The sequence below is a fragment of the Calidris pugnax genome, unplaced genomic scaffold, assembly GCF_001431845.1.
Source record: "Calidris pugnax isolate Ruff unplaced genomic scaffold, ASM143184v1 scaffold44, whole genome shotgun sequence".
Taxonomy (NCBI): domain Eukaryota; kingdom Metazoa; phylum Chordata; class Aves; order Charadriiformes; family Scolopacidae; genus Calidris; species Calidris pugnax.
The window spans coordinates 2,498,745-2,520,271 of record NW_015094506.1 but is presented as its reverse complement, the minus strand read 5'-3'; the positions used below and the strand labels follow the sequence as shown (position 1 = coordinate 2,520,271).

At 45.2% G+C, this 21,527-nt stretch overlaps 1 protein-coding gene across 13 annotated transcripts in view; it reads left to right on the top strand.

Annotated features, from left to right (window-relative positions):
- The window catches only part of RBFOX2 (RNA binding protein, fox-1 homolog (C. elegans) 2), a 180,485-nt gene extending 160,020 nt beyond the window's left edge, over positions 1-20,465 (top strand). For 4 of the 13 annotated variants that reach the window (XM_014963608.1, XM_014963607.1, XM_014963613.1 and 1 more), the window contains 4 exons: positions 4,317-4,356; positions 11,927-12,015; positions 12,982-13,054; positions 14,182-20,465. In XM_014963608.1, the coding sequence (XP_014819094.1) occupies positions 4,317-4,356; positions 11,927-12,015; positions 12,982-13,054; positions 14,182-14,226 (247 nt within the window). In that variant the 3' untranslated portion in view covers positions 14,227-20,465. Of the gene's footprint in view, positions 1-1,973; positions 2,157-4,316; positions 4,357-6,943; positions 6,987-9,347; positions 9,425-11,926; positions 12,016-12,981; positions 13,055-14,181 lie in introns of those variants that run through there. The other 9 variants (XM_014963610.1, XM_014963605.1, XM_014963604.1 and 6 more) reach the window with 6 other exon arrangements.
- The last annotated feature ends 1,062 nt before the right edge of the window (positions 20,466-21,527 follow it).

Sequence of the window (21,527 nt, the reverse complement as noted above, 5' to 3'; positions counted from 1 at the left end):
GGAGGGGACATGCTCTTCATCCCTGGGAGTTAATGGCTGGAGCATTCCTAGCAAGAGGCTGTCACGAGTGCTGGACTGGGAGGGACTCTAAGCTTGTCTTAGAGCTGAGTCCTGTATGAAAGGTTTATTTCCATTCAGAATATGGGCCAGGCTCCAATGATTATCCCTTCCAAATATTGTCCCATGACTGTGTTTACTTACATTACGTTGAGTTTGCCTGACCCTGCTGACTGATTCCACATCTTCATGGGCAGCACACTATCCAGTAAATGTTTTCAGGGCAGCAGTAAGCAAGGCAAGTTCACAAATGGCCCAGAACTGTCCCTAGTCCTGGACACTGGGGTGTAATTACCTAACTCTGGTCTTTATTGTCATCGCAGTCTGAATCTCTACAAGATATGTCATAGAGGGAATTTAATTCCTCATGAATAATATACAACATGCTACTCAGTTCCATGTCGCAGTAACCTGTAGGACAACCACCACTCCATGTGGGCAGTGTTGACCTCCATGGAGCCAGACACCTTACCCTGCATCAGTTGCTTTCCTCCTGGCCAGTGGCAAGATGACACCGTAAGATCAGTCAGCAACATGAGTGATCAAGACATAGTGAGTAATGTGGAAGAAGACAGTGAAGTAAGCTGCAGGTTAACTCAAACCTAGTAGAAGGAATTGGTTTTCACAAACCTAAGTGGTGTTTAAGTTTTAAGTTACACAACTTACTGGCATCACTGCATTTGAGAGCTTAGCAGAATTCAAAAAATGCAGAATGTAGATTCATAAAAGCTCATGGGAATTGCCATACTGGATCAGACCTGAGGGCCGTTCAGGTTAGAGTAAGTTTTCACAGTGTCTAGTGCTAGATACTCCAGAGGAAGGTGCAAGAAATCATACCGTTCTTAATAGTTTTAACATTTATTTCAAGAACTCAAACTAAGATTTACTAATGCATATGTGGACTGTACATACCTACGTGTGGATATGGACTTTTATCCAGGGAAAGCTGTTCATACCTTAGGAAGAAATTGCTCAGGCAATTGGAGAGGATGTTAGATAGTCACCTGAGCTTGACCTCAGAATACAAATAAAACCCTCAATTTATAACCAAGACGGCATTCAGTAGAAGTAAGGAGACATATTATAACTTCTGATATATTGCATGAGTAAAACCTGCACTGGAATATTGCCCTGATTTGTAGTGTCCATGCTTTCTAAACAAGAATGCTGACAAATTACATTTCAGACCAAAAGCTGTAAGAATTAAGTCAGTCTGAAAAAAGCCTTGCCTACTATAAAACTTTCAAAACTAAATAAGCTTGATCAATTTTAGTTTTCAAACTATAGGTTAGATATTGACTTGTTTATGGTCTTCAAGTACCTAAATGAAGAGCAGGTTTGCCATAGTAAAGAATAGTTTAGTCTAGGAGTGTAAATATATAGAGGATTCACTGACTCAAAGCCAAAAGAAGATAAAAGTCAGACTAGATATAAGGCAGTAGAGAGCTTTGGGGGTTTAGAGTGGTTTTTTGGGTTCCTTTTACAACAAAGTCAACTGTTGGTACACCTAAATGATACGATGATTGCTTTGCAGAGCAAGCATTTTTTTTTTTTTTCTTATGGATGTGTTTTAGCTCAGCTAGTCGACTTTTTGCAGATGCCACAGAGTTGACAGGCTGCTGGGTTGCTTTTTGCTTCTGGTCAGTCTACATAACCAGAATGGTCTCTGTGGTTCTCGGATGAATTCTGTCTGGTTTTGCTAGCATTAAGAATCAAAGATACAGATATTCTAGCGTATAAATAAACCTTGCTAAATTTCAGCCCTAGCAGTTGGTGTCAGTCAAGTCCTAACTGAAGGAGAGATGGAGGATACACCTGTACTTCATTGTCTGGACTCAGGAATTCTTGCTCTTTCCTGCTATTAGTGTTCTTGCAGTTTATTATGGAGAGCTGATGCTAGTATCTCTCGCTGACAGGATTCTGAGTTACAGGAATAGTGGCCTGATCCAATGTGGTAATGCTTGTGTTCATCCAGCTGATTGTGTTCGGAATAACTGTTAAAACTGCTAACCTGTTCATAAACCCACAGTCACTTCCTCTGTCATGCGTTTGCCTTTCCTGCAGGAGCAGGTGGAGTATCACTGCTAAAACACTCCTGGTCCTAGATAGAGAACCCAGCAATGTAAGTCACTGCCCCAGGAGCCAAATTATTTGTTATGTGGTTGTAAAAATTTAGCTTCAACAAACATGATCTTATGGCCTGCTTCTCCCTGCTGAAGTGGCTCCCCTCTTCCTCTAACAAGGGTCTCTATCTTCATATCTGCTCCCAGCACTCTTGGAGACCGTAGTAACTTTATCCATTGGGAATGAAGTGTACTTTTCCTGGGGAAGACAACAAGACTAAATTATTCAAGCAGTAGCTAACACTGCAACAGATTTTTTTTTAAATTTTATTTTATTAGTAATAGCATGCAGAATTTTGGCAAGATCTGCTGGGCTTTTTTGTGTGTGCGTGCCTTACAATAGGTGGGTGTCTGAGGGTGGCAGGTTCTTGGCAGCATTTCACATTCTGTCTGATGAGTAAAAAATGATAATCAAAAGAAAAGCTAGTGTTCCATACCTTCTTTTTCCTTAATGCTACTGGTAAGTCATGCACATCAGATCCATGAACATCACAGATGGTGGGGCTAATGTTTTTTAAAGCCTTGAGTGATTTTATGTGGAGCTATTCAGAGAATAAAGCAGGAGGAAATTCCTCAGGATGAAGCACACGCTGAACTCAAATGGGTGGGGGGCATCCCCTCTCTTCCTTCCTCATCCTTCCCCAACCCCTGTCCCCAAAGCGAGCTGCATAGTCTTACGCTAGCAAATGCTCTGGTAAGAGTGGCTCTTTGGGAACCCCAGGCTCTGGTTTAGCAGTTTTCCTGCTTGAAGTTCTGAGAGAAAGAAAACTATGGCTTAAAGCAGAGAAAGCACCATCCCATGGAAACCCTTCCAGTTGCTCCTCTCTGCTACGCAATAGGTTGTTACTACCAGGGACTCCCACTGCACCTTTCAATTCTTGGACCTTGGACCAGTCACCTAACCTTTTTAGCTCATTATCTCTGCTTGTGAAAGCAATGCATTGTGGGTATTTTTGGTTTTTTCTTTTTAATTACATTTCTCTGTGTTTACTTTGATCAGAATTGATTGACTTGTTTTCCTGAGGTGTTGCATCGGTTCTTTAAGATGCTGAATAATAATACTTTGCATGCTTGTGTGATCAGCCAAATCTTATCGCATGTCTAATGTGCAGGGTAAAAGCAGGTGATGTATGGATGTCAGAAACAAAGTCATGTGGCCCTGTGAACCTCAAAATACGTAATCATACACAACTCTTAAACGTGCTTCTGACATAGGTGACTCCAGCCCCTGTGGGATGCCTTCTGAGGGGCTCCTCAATTTCACAAGCCCACTCCATGAAGCCAATGTTTCCACGTGTTTAGGGGGTAAATAAAATAATTCCAGGAGAATAACCAGAGTGGAGGTTTCTAAACCCTTGTTTCTCTTCTTCAGGACATCAGATCTTTTTGAGTCTATTTTGATTGTACAAGATGGTGGTTCCCCTCCCTCTCTCCTTCGCATACTGTCTCCCCCTCTGCCCGCCCCTTCCCTTTTGCATGCCATGGAAGATGACTTGGAGCCGTCTAGCGTGCGTGCGCACACACATTCTCTCGCTGATTTGCTCCTGCCAAAAGCCCAGGTTGTGGATTCATACATCACCTGCCTGTGTAAAACGCATGTGCATGCTGCCGTCCTCAATAACCGGAATGTGTTTTCTGTTCTTTTGTTTTTTGTTTTTTTGTTTTGTTTTTTTTTTGTTTTGTTTTTTTTTTGTTTTGTTTTTTTTTTGTTTTGTTTTTTTTTTGTTTTGTTTTTTTTTTGTTTTGTTTTTTTTTTGTTTTGTTTTTTTTTTGTTTTGTTTTTTTTTTGTTTTGTTTTTTTTTTGTTTTGTTTTTTTTTTGTTTTGTTTTTTTTTTGTTTTGTTTTTTTTTTGTTTTGTTTTTTTTTTGTTTTGTTTTTTTTTTGTTTTGTTTTTTTTTTGTTTTGTTTTTTTTTTGTTTTGTTTTTTTTTTGTTTTGTTTTTTTTTTGTTTTGTTTTTTTTTTGTTTTGTTTTTTTTTTGTTTTGTTTTTTTTTTGTTTTGTTTTTTTTTTGTTTTGTTTTTTTTTTGTTTTGTTTTTTTTTTGTTTTGTTTTTTTTTTGTTTTGTTTTTTTTTTGTTTTGTTTTTTTTTTGTTTTGTTTTTTTTTTGTTTTGTTTTTGTGTGGATTTTCTGCAGTGTGGTTTACCAGGACGGATTTTACGGTGCTGACCTCTATGTAAGTACACACACCGGAGCCTTCTCGTCCCCAACCCCTGACAAGCCAGCCTTTTTTTTTATTTTTTTCTTTTGGTTTGTTTGTTTGGTTTGGTTTGTTTTTTTTTAAATATCATTTACTTTAATTTTCTTCTTCCTTGTGGATATATATATTTATATATTTAGGAATGCAAGCATGCTTCTCTGTCACTGCGCTTGCCCCTGGGTGCAAGACCTAAGCCTTTGGGTTTCCTGATCATTGCCAGGGTCAGTTTACTGGGTGTCCTGTCTCCCACATGCACACTGCTACTAATCAACCTGAGAGATGATTAGCGAATTAAAATTTCTCTCAACACTTCTCTCGTTTACATAATTTGGATATAAAAATAACAGGACTGGTTTAGCCTCAGACCTTCCCTTTCCTTCTCCCCCTCCACCCTCCCCTTTCTCTCCCCCTCTTGGGGCCCTTTCAGGTTTGATTTGTGCAGCCCACACTAAACTGAGCGAGCTGTATGTTTAAAAATGTTCATGTGCCACTGGGATGTGGAGATAATCCCTTTGGGGAAGACACTGGGACTGATTAAAAATGGAGACTGAGATGCTAGAGTGAGAACTGACATCTCATTTTGCTGGTAGAAATGGTACCTAAATAGGCTAGATTCTCTCGCCCCTTTGGGGAATTGTAAAGTACAAATATGTGGAGATGTTCGGTTAGAAGAGTCAGCAGCCTCCTCCTGTCTGGGAATTAGCTCTGATACCACAGGAGACTTTGTCCTGTCATTGTCTTTGTCCTACCTAGCCAGTCGGTATTGCAAATCTCCAGGGCATCGGTGTATACGTAGGTGGGTCATGGACGGAGGGATTCTGACTGGCCAGTGAGAAAAGCAGTTTCCTCTCTGATGGAGAGCTGTTGCAGAGAAGCTGTGGTAGGAATGCGCCCTTCAAAGCCAAAATGTTCAGGTCCACTACTGCCATGGCAACTTGTGGCCTGCCTAGCTCTAGCAGAGCTCCCTTTTGCAGTATTGTAGGTAATAGCTCTTTGGAGCTGGGGAAGTTTTGTACTGGGCAGTGGCACAGTTGTCAGCATGGAATTCACATCCCCGCTCCTTTGAAGGTGCTACTCTTGATGTTCATAAAGAGGACCCTAGGGTTAGACTCAAGATGATGGATGGAATTAGCTTTTGGATTTTGTTGGCTTATATGGAGGGTCACGCCTTGTAAAGGTGCTTTTCTCAACACACTTAGAGCGGTTGGAAGACACGTTCTCTGAGCGCAGAGATATTGGGTGCATTTCTTCATTCTTATGTATACTATCACATGCACAGCCCTGCCTAGTCACGTGTTCCTTTATGAAACTGTGTCAAGGACTACAGAGGGTTCTGGGTTTTCCTGCCTCACTCCGAAAACACCAGCTTTGCCAACCACTGACTTTGCTACAGCAAATAAGCAAGCAAACGAGCAATGCTTAATTCTTCTTCCCTCAGAGTATGGCATCTAAGAGGCTGGCATGTTAAAAGGAAAGATTGGCCAGGATTACTCCCTATTTCTTTTGAGAAAGCTCCTTCAGAGCTTCCATTGCAGGGGGAGGAGAGGCTTATTTAACATGTTCTAAGGACAGAGACTTCAGTAATGCAGAATCCCCATAACCATATGGTGCTGCAATGCAGTGGCATCATGTAACACAAAACCAAGCCCCACTTCAGGTTAGAACCGTTAGGTGGACCTCTGACAACTTTGCTGTTGGTGGCTGTGGTCTCACTGTCAGAAACTAAGATGATAGGAGACTCATCAAGGTAAATGGTGGTGCTTTTTGCTATGGTAATTGCTGCCCAGAGCCCTCCAGTGGAGCTCGGGAAAAATTTATCATAATCCAAAGATGAAGTTATGTTTCTAAACAATTTACTTGGCACAGGTGGAACGGTAACAGCGTCTCTGTGCCCCACTGATTAGTCGTGCTTTTCACTGCAGCGCTTACATCCCTCTGGTTGCTGTGAAAGGCTTGTCCAGATTGTGGAAGGGGTGGCAGAGGATGCTTCAGTTAGGACTGGGAGGAAAGTTGAACTTAGAAGACCTAAGGGAACCTGCAGGGTTGTGTCAAGGAAGGGGTGGAAAGGGGCTGAGCTGTCAGGGAGTGGTTAGTGGTAGGTAAGATGAAGGGGAACTGTCCCAAGTTTGGGCTGCTTTTTCTGCATACATGTTATGCACCAATTTCTCATTTTCCTCCTCCTCCTCTTCCTCACTCCTTTTTTCTCTCCTGGGGCAACCATCCTGCTAGCCATTTCTTCTGTGAAGAAGGCATTCCATCTCTTGTTGGATGCGTCCCACTCTGGCAAGACACCTGAATTCATAAAACAACCTGCCCCCAGGATGCAGAGGGCTTCATTTCGGATCATAAGAAAGGTTATCTTTCTTCTACAATGGGATCAATCTGGGTGGTGGGGGGGGAACCCAAACAAACCCACCCGTGCGAAGACCGCTGCTGCCTGTGAAAAGCGTGCTTGCATCCACTGGAAAGAAAAGGCTGGTGAGCCCTGCCGCGGGCTGTTTGTATGATTGTTTCTTTCCACAGCTGTGTTTTTTTGAACTGCTCTTCCTGTGTTCTGTTATAGAATAGTCTTACAGGAACCAATCATTAGCGCTAAAATACCTCAGGTAGGAGTGCCAGTGTGACCTGCCAACCGATCAGATTGTGGATTGCAGTGGAAAAAACTGAATTATACTAACCATTCCAGCACCACATTAGAGATGGGAACAGAGGCTTTTTTAGGGCAGCGCAGACTCACGTGTGATCCGAGCCCCCGCTGTAGCAGGGCGGCGTGTGTCCAGATTTCACACCGAGTGGCATTTCATTCAAACAAAAAACTAATATAAATTTAATGGAAGGGTTAACAAGGTCATGCTTGTCCCATTACCATGTAGAAGCACCTGCTGCAATGGACGCTGTTGTCCTGTCACCTCTTTTAATTCATTCATGCTCATTCCTGGTGCACATATGCCACCCTTCTAATACAGAAATACTGGAAATGGTTCTCGCCCTTTCTGCTTCTTAACTTCTGTTTTAGGGCAGTTTTGGGGGTGGAGAAGACACATTTGAGATACAACAAATAAAAGATTGTAAAATCAGGCTCGCTGCCTAAACCTGGCAGGTAGTCAAGCATGTCTAACTGGTACCATGAGTTACACATTTCTCTAGGGGTATGGGAACGCTTGTGTCTTAGTGGCATAAGGGCTCTTTGGAGTAAAGAGGGCCAGCAACACACTTTTGTACACCTGTCTAAGGCAACAAGGGAAAGAGAAAAGGGAGGCTGATACCATAGGACACACTGACGTAGTAACTTGTAGTTCCTCAAGTTCTCATTGGATTGATCACTTAATATGGATATGAAGAGTGGAAGAGAAGATGGGCTTATTTTGAGCTGAACTGTATAGTCTTAAAGTGCTCATTTATCTACATTAACATGCTCAGTAATTGGAATGCTGCTTTAGTTAGGATTGCAGCTTCCTGTATATGTTGTTTTGTCATGTTTGTGTTATTTATGGGAATATGTGACAATATTGAAAAAGCTATCATCTAATTTTAAAGGAGGAATTTAAAAATACATATTGTCTTGCTTCATTGATGAACCAAGGATGATAACATCACAGAAGAGTCATTTTAAATTTGGGCTTTCGTGAATGCCTGAGCAAATACATTTGACAACTGAGCTCTGTAGGCTCAGGTGCTACACACTCACATGGAGAAAGGGGTTTAGCCCCAGCAACACTGACAGGATACCCAGAGAAAGAGAGCTTAAATTAAGATAAGCAACGTTTAAGATTCTGTTAATCTCTCACATGTCTGGTACAGTCTTTTGGACTGTCTGGGGAACAAGTCCATTCTTGATTTAGACGGTCCCTTTGGTTGTTACTGCCCAGTAAAAATGCATGAGCCTTTCCTTTAGTTCTCCTGTTTATTTGTCAAGGCAGTGTTTAAACTGTCCCTTTGATAAAAACGCCTCTAACTTAACATCTTCACAAAGAAGCTCAGCCACCCTCATTTCTTTTGAGACAAGGCTAAAGATTTTAAAAACCGAACCTAGATGGAACCTGTCCCTGTGAAATCCCTTCACTTTAATAGATGGAGTGGGAGTTTGCATGGCTGTCCTGGGTTGCAGGTACTATGCCACTCGATGCTGTTTTCTGTTGCAGTTTGGCTGGGGCACTGGAGGAGTGTGGTGCAGCTAGTAAGGGCCTTTTTTTTTTTTTTTTAATTGTTACTATTATTTTTCTTTTCTTGGGAAACACAATTGTTCCTGTTTGTTGAAGATGCTCTACTCTGTTACAGTTTATATTTACTAGCGTATGCGAAGTGAGGGGCATCAGAAACCAGTAGGGGTGGTAGGACCGTGTAGCTAAGGTTATGGATGAGCTCTGCATACCAGTTAAAGTTGTGTGTGAACAGGAATAGCAGGAGAAAATAACTGGTGCATTGGACAAGCTGAGCAGGGCTTTAGATGCACTGATGGAATTATAGGTGGGTCCTGAGTTATTGAGAACAGGAGCATCAGCTGGGTAAGACAACCTGCACAGTGTCTCCTTTGCTCTGTACTGGTCCCAGAGCTTGGTGAAAGCAATTGCGAAATAACAATAGTCACAAGTTTCCTTCTCCTTCCTTCACCCTCTTTTGGTGTATTTGGACCTGCTGGTCATGCTAAGTACATCCCCGTGTCAGAAATTCCCCAGCTGTCCACATTCATTGCTCCTATGACAGGAACGTGCCATGGCCATTATAATCCCCATTTTTGGTTTTATTTGAAGTACACGCAAGTAGAATTTGCCGGGCCGCTTTGAACTGAGCAGGTCTGCCCATGCGTGTGTACCTCTATCCTGTGACTTTTTTTTTTTCTTTTTTAAATTAACAGTAGCTTCAATTTTGCATCAGTGCATGGTTAAAAAGCAATACACGTGTCAGCTATTTCTTAACTTCATTTCTCCAATGAATTATTTCTCCTGTTTTTTTTGTTTGTCGTGCAGTTGACTGAAGAAATGTTAACATCCCGCTCTAAATCTCTCAGTGGAGTCTCTGTTCCCTTCTCTGATATAACAGATGGGTTATTGCTTGTTATAATTATTAACATTGTGGTGTGGGACAGGGCTAGGGTGGGAGCCATTCCGGGGGGCGAGGGCGGGAGGCTGCGGGAGTCCGTTAAGGTTGGAATGTTAACTCCAGTGGTGACTGACTGTTTCCGTAATAGCAGGTTGTTGTGGCTGCACGCTCTAGTACTTGAGGCTGTGTACTTCACTGAGCTTGTGGTAGAGCCTAGGGCGAACTGCTGTCCCAAGAGAATGCTGGGATGGATAGAACTAGCCAATATGAGTCTGAACGTGGTGACTTTGCTGGTTGTTCTAGCTCCAGATGTCAGCATGCTTAGTTTTTAATTTTGATTAATAAATGTTACGCCATTCCCCTCCCACACCTGATTCCAACCCTTCTTTTCTTTTCTTCTTCTTTTTTATTTTGTTTTGGTTTGGTTTGATTTCGTTTTCCTTTACGAGAGACATGAATTAAGAGAATTACATGATAACCCTTTTTGGTTTCAAACTGCATCTCACTGTCATGTTCAGAGTATGGGCCAGGCACATTTGAAATGGCTTCTGATCTGAAATGTGGCTGGCAAGTGTGGGGCAGAGTGGGGAGAAATCTGGGTGAATGCTGAAGCTGGCTGCCCTGAGGAGGGTTCTGCCAGGCAGAAATGTCCCATACACCGTGCCCAAGTGACAGACCCCATCAAGAGGTCAGGAAGCTCATAAACTTAAGGGAATACCGCAATGACATTGGTATGAAGTTTTGTCTTAATTTAGTGAGGTTGATGAAGGTTTGATTTGGATTAAGGCTGTACCTCGTTCCTCTCTTCTCTGTCGTGTTTTGGAGGTGGGAGTAATGGTGGTGCAATGATAGCATGCTAAAACCAAGCTGCACCTCCCCAGATGGTAAATCCAAAATGCGGGGACTGAAAGAGCTGGATGTGATTAAAATGGCAAAATTGTAACATGACATCTCTTTCAGGCAATGTGGTCATGTTTCAGAGGTGTAGTTCTGTGTTGCTTTCTTCTATTAGCCAGAAGATTAAAGGGACTCCCCACGTGTGCTTTGGATAGCACGTTAGCCTTCATGGGGCTAACCCAGGCCCCAAAAAACCAATCAAAATTAATTTAAAATCACTGCTTCTAATTTTAAAGCTATCTAGTCCAAAACAGAACATTGCTGAGCAAACACACAGTCCTGTAGTGGAGCTGATCTTGTACTCTTAGTTAGATATACACAAAAGATCTATAGGGAAGAAGTGGTAGAGGTATGTTGAGCTGATTCTGGAGGTGAAGAGTGTAAGTCTGCCTTATGGTCCTTCAACTTCTGAAATGTCAGTTGGTGAAAAAAAAAAAAAAGCCAGAAGCAATCTGGAATTTTCTGATGTTATTTATGGCTCATTGTGTTTCTAGCAAAGCCACGGTTCATTTACCATTGCCCTCCCTAAGTTAACAAAAATGTGTTCAGAAGTGTACAATAAAGATCTAACCTGGGCTTCAGAGCCCTCTTTGCTGTCTGCCCATGAAACCTTTACCCCTGGTCCGAAAGGTGGCCTCCATCCTTCATTACTGCAGGGTGTCCAGAGCTGCCTGTCTGAGCCAGTTCTCCCTCTACTCCAGGAGCTCCTTGTGGGAGTCCCAGGAGGAGACCCACGGGTCTTCCATTGGGTCAGGATTCATATTTTGCCAACCCAGCTCTAACTATGTTTTAATTAACTACCTCTTATCAGTGTAAGCATCTGAAAGACCTTTACTACAGGTGTGCGGCGTGGGCAGAAACGCAGCAGCAATACAGACTGTTCTGGCGTAAGTTTCCCTGACCTGTTTCCTTATTACACAGAGGGATGGAAGAATGGTCTGGTTTGTACCTCTGTCAATTTGACTGTTGCCAGCCCTCAGACTACCAGAGGTTGTCTTCTCTGGCTGTCTTTTCCTGATTGCTTTTTGGCTTTTCTCGCTATTGGTACTTTTATGCATGTGGACCAAATTAAATTCTAGCCTTTTGGATATCTCAGGCTTAAAGAGATAGAAGGGGAATAAAGCAGGAATTTCTCAGAATGGTCCCCTTTCTAAAATGCCCACTTTGCAGGAAGTCCCTACCTCTGGTTTCCCCAGCGTAAGAGGAAGGGGACATAAAAATTACTTTTTATGCAAGATTTCAGCTCTCCTCTGGTTTTCAGTAGTTCCATGCCAAATTTAATTTCCTGCAGAGATATAGCCATGCTCAGGCTTGCCTTAGTTTATTCCTTCTGCTAAACAACGGGGTAATGGAAGAGTCTCCCTGGTCCTTCTGAGGAAAGGAATACACACGAGTTAATGGGCGATGCTTGCGATAAACATGACATGGGAGCTGATGCAGTTTGAAACACTTCCTCTCCTTGTGATGTGTGTGACTTTTTTTTTTTTTTTAATTTTTTTTTTTTTTTTTTTAATTTTTTTTTTTTTTTTTTTAATTTTTATTTATTTTTTTTTAATGCTCTGCGTGGGTGGACAGGTATCTGTAAAGTCAGTTCTCTTCTCTCCTGCAGGGTGGATACGCAGCCTACAGATATGCACAGCCTGCTACTGCAACAGCAGCCACGGCCGCTGCAGCCGCTGCAGCAGCTTACAGCGATGGGTATGTAAGGGGGAGGTGTCCACGGGGGCTGGCTTGCTGTGCTCAGGGATGCCAGGAGCCATTGATCCATTACAGTACTCCGACTTCTCTCCCCGTTTCTGTGTCTCACTTGCACTGCCACGCGCACACGTGCATGCACGGCGACACGAGAGACTTGAATGCACGGTTTGTCTCTGCTCCCGGGCAGCGTTGCCCTCCGGTGTGTGTGAGCTGGCACCAATCCTGGCCTCTTCCCTGTCCTTGTGATTCTCTGCACAAAGGAGGCAGTGTGGTTACGGCCTCCTCGGAATCAAAAGACCTGGCTTGCCTCGCCAGCTCCTTGCTTGTGTGGCTCTGGGCAGGTTGTTTCATCACTGGGTGCCTTTCTCTCCCCATCCGTAAAGTAAAAATTACTCAGCTCAAACAGTACTCTAGGATGCTTTAACATACAACTCCATATAGATGTAAAGGATTATTGTCATCGGAGTGCTTGCCTTAGGATTTTTCATTTCCTGTGCAGTTGGGCCAGGTTTTAACCCTCGCACATGCGAGACCATTAAAGTTTATACTCCCTTTTCATTCTGGAGAGCCCCTCGCTGCTTTCCATTGAGCAGCTGTTACCGTGCCGGTAGCGTTAGCGCCAGCAGTCACTCTCTTCCCAAATTGCATCACGTGAGGTAAGGGATGCACTAGCTGTCATGTCAAAGGCGCTGACCTCTTTCCTACAGGTCAAGCTCATGGCTTCTGCCACGTTCCTCCTTGCAGGCTGTTCTCTCGCCCATCTCATACGATGCATGGCAGCATGCCCGTAGGATCTCTCTGAAGAGGGGCTGCCTGCGTGCATGTGTGTGCATGGATGCATACATATGTGTAGAAGGGCATGCTGCTTCTTCCATTGCCTGTGGTCAGACAGCTCTTTCTCTGCCCCTCCAAAGTGACCTTTTTTCTTTTTTTTTTTTTTTTTGTATCTTTTCTCCCTCTCTTCAGTTATGGCAGGGTGTACACAGCAGATCCTTACCATGCCCTTGCCCCTGCCGCTAGCTACGGAGTTGGCGCTGTGGTAAGTGGGATTTTCTTTCTTGTGCTGTTTCTCGTTTTCCAGCTTGGGGAACAGCTGGAATGGGTACCAGGTAATGGTACTTCACCCAGGAAAACTTTTTTGCTGAGGGAGGAGGCCCTTAGCTGCCGTGCCAGGTTCCCAGTTCTGCATTCATATGTTTGTGCGTGTGCAGTAAGAGAGGAGCCAGGCTGTAGGAGACCAGTTGATACTTGGTCTTGCACAGTACCTAGCACAAAGGAGATGGTAGATAAATGACCTGAAATGCCAGGAGACAGAATATTGTTGGCAAATCAATAGAACTGTGTCAAGGTGATATATAGAGCAAAAATCAGCAATAGTTAGAGATGCAAGACACCCTTTGTTGCCACGTTGCATGTTGAGAAATCAGTTCTAAGAAGCAAAAGAATAAGTTTTTCTCATGACATCTTGCAGCAAAGCTGCTCCACTTGGTTTGTTCTTCCACTAGTGGAAGTATGCGGTGTCCTGCCTGCCAGCAGAAGTTACACAAGCGCAGGGATGAGGTATGCTGGCATCGAGGGGAGTGGAGCAGCTTGCTGAAAACACGTTTGCCCATCTGCTTTTAGCCAGCGCAGTATCTGTGTTGTTGCAAAGGCTGGAATACAAATGTGTTCAGAGAAAAACACACCTAAATATAGATATCTGCAGTGTAGCACCTCTGTTTGAGCCTCAGCTCATCATGTGGATTCTCTTTAGGGTCAATGAAGGAAAAGCAGGTACTTCTAGGATGCCAGGTCATTGTGTCTGTTTTAGACCTTTACCTTAAGGCGAGGTGAAGAGCATCCTAGAAGTCCTTGTTTCTGCTATCCATAAAGACAGCCTAGACAACTGGCTCAGAGATTAGGACTAATGAGTCCCATCTCTGGTACTGAACTCCCTTCAGCTGAGACTTGCCAAACTTCACCTGCAGCTGGCTGGCCGTGAGCATGTTCTCCTGAGCCATGTCTTTGGTTTTGCAGGCAAGGTTCTCCTCTCTTGCTTCTTAGAGGTGGTGGGTCGGTCCCAGGACATATCCATTAGTGCTTCTGAGAGGATTCGGGTGCTGTCGCAAGCGTTTCTTCACAGTTGACCTCCTAACAACCTCTTCTTCTCTCATTTAATTTCTACAGGCGAGTTTATACCGAGGTGGCTACAGCCGATTTGCCCCCTACTGAAGTGACGTGAGCCCCCTGCAAGTGGGACAGCCCCCCCAGTTCATGAGGCCTGGCTATTGCAATATTTACTAGTAGAGGAACTCTATAGCAAGACGAGGAGGAAAAACAAAAAACAAAAGAGAAAATACTTTTTTATACCTCACTATGTTCTTTGAATATGTATTTTTTTTTCCTTTAAATTTCTGCCTTTAATTCTTTTGTTCCAAAGATTGTGCATTTTTTTGTTTTTTGTTTTCGTTTTTGGGGTTTTTTTAACTGTGGTAAAAATAATGCATTTCCGTGTCTGTATGTTGGTGCATAGCTTATCCTACCAATCACGGAAAAGGCGATTAGCGATAAGGAAAGCTGTTAGAAACCGATACCGTGTGATCAATCAGGAACACGCAGACAGTTACTTCCCTGGGTCTGGTGCTTGGTGTCTGTGAGACAGGAGGATGCGAGGGAGAAGTCTCCACCTGCCATGTTTCTGGTCTACGGAAGGAAGGACTCTTTGGCTGTGGCTGGGACCTTAATGCTGGTGGGAAATAGTCATTTACATTTGAAATTGGGGGGAAAAGCAGAGACTTTCCTCGTTTCTATCACCATCTGACGCGCACAGATTTGGGACAGTTTCAGCAGTGTCAGGATTTTAGACTTGACAAGAGAAGATTTCCTCAACCTGCCCAAAGACTTTGGCTGTTAACGTGCTGTACAGGGGACAAGACTTTGAATGGAGTTTTTTTTTGATGAGGACGGTCTTTCCCCACCCCACACAACTTATTCTAGCTGACTGTTGGCTGTAATTATCTTAGTTTTCTTTCCTCCTTTTCAAGATCTTTCTCCCTTGCTGTCCTTTTCCTCCTCTTTCTTTCTTCGAGGAGTGGCAGATCACACAGAGTACCTCTGTTGCGGACAGCTAGTGGTGGAACTTGCAGCAAAAGCAAGCTGGCCAAAAAGTCATGCAGTGCTTGGGCACTCAGAGATCCACCGTGCAAGGTCTCTCGTGTTCATCCTGAGCTGCTTAGGCACTTCTGCAAGTAATCTCTTTCAAATAACCTGAGTGAGGAAAAACGAGTCATGTATAAGCTGCTGAGGCAAGGGCAAGCGTGTGGGTTTGTGTAGGGGAAGAGGGTCTTTTATACCTAAACGTGATCCTGAAGTAGTTTTGTTTCATTCGGGAGTTTAAGGGAAGGAAAAAGGAGTTTGTGCAAGCTCTGAGTTCATAGGAACTTCCCACCACAAGCTATTTCAGGCCCTTACATAGTTGTGTTGGAGCCCCTGGGTCTGTTTTGCCCAGCCTCTCATAGAAAGTTGTGCACCTGGTCTGCTGAGTCCATATAGACACTACATATTAAGCGATTTGGAAGCAGAGGGACGATTTAGGGGAGGGCTCCACGACTCCCAAGACTCCCTTATGCTGTCACATACAGTGATTTCGCTGTGTTTCACAGTCAGCGTTTTTAGATGGCTGCGTGAGCTGTGCTGTGATGTCCCCGCTCAGCTGGTGGCTCCTCGAGCGCTCCCAGTAACCCCAGTGCTCAGAGGCAGGGTCTTTTACCACGTGTGAGCCAAGTGCAGAAGCAGGGTTGTGTTAGGCTGCCTCGACTCCCTCAGTTGGTACTGGGGTGAGCTCACTGCCCCCAGAAGGGCTGCTGGGAGCCTGGGTTTGTTGGTGGAGCCTGTCCAACTCCTGTCGTACACCTGCTTCTCCATCCACCGCTGACAGCAGAATAGGAAACCTCCTGCGTTTAACACTAAGCGATGTCAACCAGCAGAGCTCCCAGGGAGGTGGTGTGGCCCAGCCACAGGTAACCACGCATATTTTTTTTGCTCTTCCCCAGCGACATTTGTAGCCTCTCTGTGTGCAGCAGAGAGGTGGCACCTCAAATGGGAGGAATGGGGAAGCCATTAGTTAAGCTAGAGACCCTGAAGCTATTGATTCTCTGGAGGAATAGCTAGATAAAGGGGACACCAAACTGCCAGCCTGTTGGCCACCTTTTATTATTATTTTTTTTCTGGTTTTATTGTTGGTTTTTAACTTTTTTTTTTCAAGCCAAAGTTTGGTTTGTTGCTGTTATGACAATTTTTTTGTTGTTTGTATATAAATATTTTAATTAGCTTGAAAATGGGGAGGGGGGAACAGGGTGTCGGGGCTTTCATAAAATCTAGGAAATGAGGGGGACTCGGGGTGCTTGGGGGCTTTTACCGAGTTGGGAGAGGGGAGGGAGGACTTGTGGTAGAAATAGTCATAACTCAAGGGGAGGCATTTCCGCCACGGGGCAGCCAGGGGACTTGTGGAGCTGAGATGCAGCAAAAGCCTCTACTGGACTTGTTCTCCTCACCTGTGGGGCGGAGGGGCTGAGTGAGGCCATCCCTTCCCTCGCCCGCAGGCGGTTCCTCATGGAGCAGGTCTGTGAGTGAGAGGAGCTGCTCGCCCCTCTGCCCCGTCCCTACCTTTCAGTTCAGCTGGTTCTGACTGCAGCTCCCCAAAAGCTGGGCTCTCCCTCCCCGAGTGCCCTCCCCTGCCCTGGCAATGTCGCCTGCAATCCCTACCCCCCTTTCCCCCCCACCCTGCCATTTGGCCTCTCTGGGAGTGGGGAGGCCAGCCCCGTGTCTGCCTCCGAGCAGAGTCTATGCATGGCAGCTTCAGCCCGCCCGAGTCTATTAGGAGTTGAGGGGTTTAGTGCAGAAGCGCCCAACCTTTGCGGGGTCCTGTGGTCCCCTGCAGCGTGATCTCCAAGTCATACCTGCTCTAGACCATCCAGCCTGATTCCTCTTGTATCCGAGCCCAGCCTGCTCCAGTCGTTCCCTGCCAGGCTCCTCCAGGGCATTAACCACCCGGTGTCTCCTCGGCTCCGTAGTTAATGCTGCAAGATCCCTGCTGGGGCAGCTCACAGTAGCCCAGCTCCTTGCCCTCAGCCGTGGGCTGCAGAGGGGATGCCGTGATGCTGGCACGGCTGGAGGCCGGAGGTAGCTCGCTGGTTCCAGGTCTCCGGAGCACCAGACCTCCCAAAAACTTGCACACCAGCTGGAATTTTGCAGCGAGGTTTCTCAAGTGAGTGTTGTGCCATGGCAGGGAGGGAGAGCTCTTCAGCCTTTCCTTGCCTCTCGGTGAACAACAGCTCTGGTTTCACTCAGATGTGTTATGAACTGGCTTGAGATGTGTTCAGAGTAGCCAAGCCGTGGCTATATCCATCTTCTGAAGAAGTGAGGACAAAGCCTATATCTCTCCCTATGCAAAATGAATTACACTTAATGAATTAAACTGGGCCCTGGCTTATTTGACTGACGGCAGCTAGTGCTTGTCCCCGAGATGGGTCTGCAGTCACAGGTCCCTCGCAAAGCGGGGTTTGGCTTTCCAAGGGAAACCGCACAGGCAGCCTGGCAAATAGCTTGCTGTTTGTCACCACCTCGTCTGGTGGCATCTGGGATTCCTCTTGAATGTAGAGGAAAAGACGTTTCTTTAAGTGTTGCTGTTTGTACTGTCTTGCAATAGGTCTGGCCAGCACATGATATTATACTGGTAAAATTTTGGATCGAAGAGTTGATTTATTTAATGTGCTGATGTATCTTTCCTTGTGGGTACCGTCGTGCTGGTACAAAGATGACTTCTACTGGTATAACTTATTGCCAGTAGAGAATATGCTGTATTGGTGCCCAGCACGTTAACAAACTATTGTCGCTGCCCCGGTGCCAGGGAGGCTGCAGTGCTGCGGGTGGGTTGGCTCTTCTAGGAAAAGCCATGATGGGACCTGGAGACAACGGGGAGGTCAGCATGAGCCTGCGATAGCCAGCTCTTCCCAGGTTATTAAGCGGTCACGTGGATCCTGTGTCATGAGTTCAGATAGACAAAGCCATGTTTTTAAATTAGCTGTGGCTTGGCTGTTTCGGTGCCCGAGAGAGAGTGCTAGCTCAGGAGTCGGAGACCTGTGTTTTGGTCAGGGCTCTGTGATCCTCAGAGGGTCATCATGGAGCAGTCGTGTCGCTGCTCTAGAACTCGCTTCCCCGTCCCTAAAGTGAAGTGGAAGTTTATCCCCTCGCCTCGCCCATCTTGAGATCTGTGGATGTGAAGTGCACAGTGAGAGCTGAGGAGGGTTAAGTGAACAGCTGGCTCCAGGGCCAGTTGTGAAAACGGTTAATTGAAACCATTTCCTTGCCTGAAGAGGGGCTCTGGCTGCTGGGGTTTCCATTCCAGCACCCGGAGCTTCGGCCGTGGGGAATACAAAGCAGACCCTCACCGTTCCTACCCGTGTTTTTCCCCAAACCGTCCCTGTCCGTAGCTTCCCATCCCCGCCCCAAAGAAGGAGGCAAGTGGAGAACAGGTTTGGGGGAGCACTTAGGAATTCAATAAAGGGAAAACCAAACAACAGCTCTGGGGAGAGCTTTTGCTGAGTCTAGCTCCAAAGGGAAAGCGTGCGGGCAGCGTGGCAGGCAGCCTGTCACCCTCCAGCCTGGCAGGGTCATGGGGGATGCTGTCCCTGGTGCAGAGGGGTGATTTTTAGAGTATGTTACCTGTTTGCACTGTTTTAATATAGGAGGGGGGGTAAAAAAAAACAAACAACCAACAACAAACAACCTAGTGAACAAGATGAGCATCCAATGTAATCTTCGTGTTTTTATTTTGTCATGCTCTTGGAAAATGTCAAACATTTTGTAGTATACACCAGTGAGACTTGATTCTTTGTTGCATAAAACACTATTTTTGGTGATGTTAATGTCTGAAAAGCCCCTTCCCTCCACCCCCCACCTTACTGATTGCCCTCTCCACCCTCCAACCCCAGTAAACTTCTACAGTGAAAACTCCAGTCAACAAGGCCAGCAGGAGTCTGATAGCCAGAGTGTGAAATGGGGCCCTTTTCAAGTAGGCTCTGGGGTTTCTCCCCGGTACGCTTTGCTCTAGCCAGGAGTTGGCAGGATGGACCCTGTCTCTCTGCAGCGCGGGCATCCATGGCAGCCTCAGTGGGACGTGGGATGTCCATGTCCCATCTCTGTTGCCACTGCTAGCCCAAGAAGGCAACTGCTTGCCAGTGGTGGAAAGGACTGCCAGCGGTTGTCCTCTCTGGGTGGCAGTTTTCAGCCGGCCCTGGGCTTGTGCAGGGGACAAGCTGCCTGCGCTGCCTCTCCACTCGTGGCAGAGCAAAAAATGCATCAGCCAAAAACCTTGCCTGATTTCACCAGGAGATTGCTGGTGTCTAAAGCCGTCCACCTGAATATTCGTTTAGCTGGCAGTCAGCAAAATGCCAGTTAATCTTAGGAATGGTTTTTCTTTTTTTTTATATATATTTTTTTGTTGTTGTTCCGAAGTGGGTCAATAAATCTCTTGCCAGATTCCCAGTTCTCTGCTGGTGGAGGGGCTTGTTGCTTCCCCGAGGAGTGAATTCATTACAGAAATCAGGCCTCCCACATAAGTAGTCTCAGTTTTGGTCATGTTTTTCTAATTTTTTTTCTGTTCACAGTATTTTGTGTGTGCGCGCGTGTTGTAGTTTTGGCAGCTTGATTTGGCTGCATTATCAAGTGACGAAATAATCCTCTTTTACCCCAGGGGATATGATTTGGTTTTGGGTTTTTTTTCCTTTTTTTTTTTTTTTTTTTTTATATGATAAATCCTGCTTGTAAATAGCTGGAGCTAAAACCTGGGGCTGATAGCGAATGAGAACCAGGGCTATAGAGCGATAATGGAGCTGGTGGAGTATTTTACTGACCTCACAGGCTGATCTACTTGAGACTTGGAGCTTTTTCAGTGCGAGGCTGAGATGCCCCAGCACCTCCAATGGCAGCGACGGACTTGCCCCTTCACGCCGTCTCCCCAGCACCTCCCATTGCCAGGTACCGCCGGGGAAGGGGACGTGTTCCCAGTGGGGCGCGTTCCCTTCCCCTGGATCATTTCCTAGGACGCCCGAGCCGCTTGCCCAGGGTCCCATTTCCCTGCTGACTCTGGAGAAGCAGTATCTGCATCCCAGGGCTTTGTGACAGCCTCTAACTTCCCGCCCTCCCTCGTTAAGTATCATATTGTATAGTAGCTTTCAGACCATACAGTATTCATTGGGTTATTCCTATTATTATCAAGTAGCTGGAATTGTGAAGGTCGGAGTAGTTAGATCTTTAGCTTTTATTCCTTTTTTTTGTATTACTATCCATGTGTATAAATTATTGATCATGTTGCTGGCTTTTATAAACTCTAAGCAAGGGGGGAAACCCTTCCTAACCCTTTGCAAATGGTAATGAAGCACTGTTTTTAAATAAAAAGAGAGAAACACCAGTCTGCTGGCTCCCGTGTGTTGTCTGTTTTTCAGTGCATCTGGATGAGTTTCGCTGGTGCATCTCCCTGGCAGGTAAAACACAAAGCAGGGGAAGCTGGTTTGAAGGATGAAGCGGGAGATGGGATCGTCTCGGCAGCGATAAAGAGTGAAGCCTTGGCAAGTCACGCTGGCAAAATCCCAGCACAATCCCAGTTCGTGCATCGAGCTCTCCATAACCCCTCTCCTTTCCCTGCCATCGTTGCCCTTCACTGCTTATTTAGCAGAAAAAGGGCTACTTGTTGTGTATTTGATAGAGAGCCTTTACTTTTTTTTTTCCTTTCTATTATTTATTTTTTTTTCAGCTTCCAAGCCTAATCTGTGTTTGAACCTGTTAGTGTGGAAGGAGAGACAGCCATTTCAAATGACGGTATCAGCATTTTCTTTAATGCCTGTGTAGCCAACCTCCCGCTGGCTGTGTTAGCACAGGTTTAATAGTTAACGCACACAACTGGAAGCCGCTGTTCCTGTGCTCAGCGTAAATTTCCTCTGGGAGTTTGGACATGTCTTTTAATCACTGCTCCTGTTGTCCTGCCTGTAAAAGGACTGTCGCTGCAGACAAGCAGAAATTCATTCGTATTCTACGAGGTGCTTAGAGGTCCTCAAGTGAAAGTTGTCATGCAAATATACATCCATATAATCAGATGCCTTTTCCGCTGAAACGATCCTAAAAATAACAAATAATAAAACCCCAGTGGCAAATTTGCAAGTAATTATGGAAACTGATAACTGAGCGAAATGATACAGCGAAATATGCCGAGTACAGTCGAGGCGGGTGCAGAATTTTCATATTACTTTTGGAAATGCAAGGTACCGGGAACAAAAAGGGGTGGGATAAGGTGTGTCCCCCGTTGGTGGGATGATGCTGGAAGGGGCGCAAGCTCCTTCAGCATTCCTTCCTGGTATTTACCGAGGAGCTGCAGTGTGTTCCTGTCAGATGATCCTCATTTCGTTCTAACAATAACTCAAAAGAGGATGTTCAACAGTAACTGCTAAAATTAGATGCCTGGAAATCAGGGCTGAATG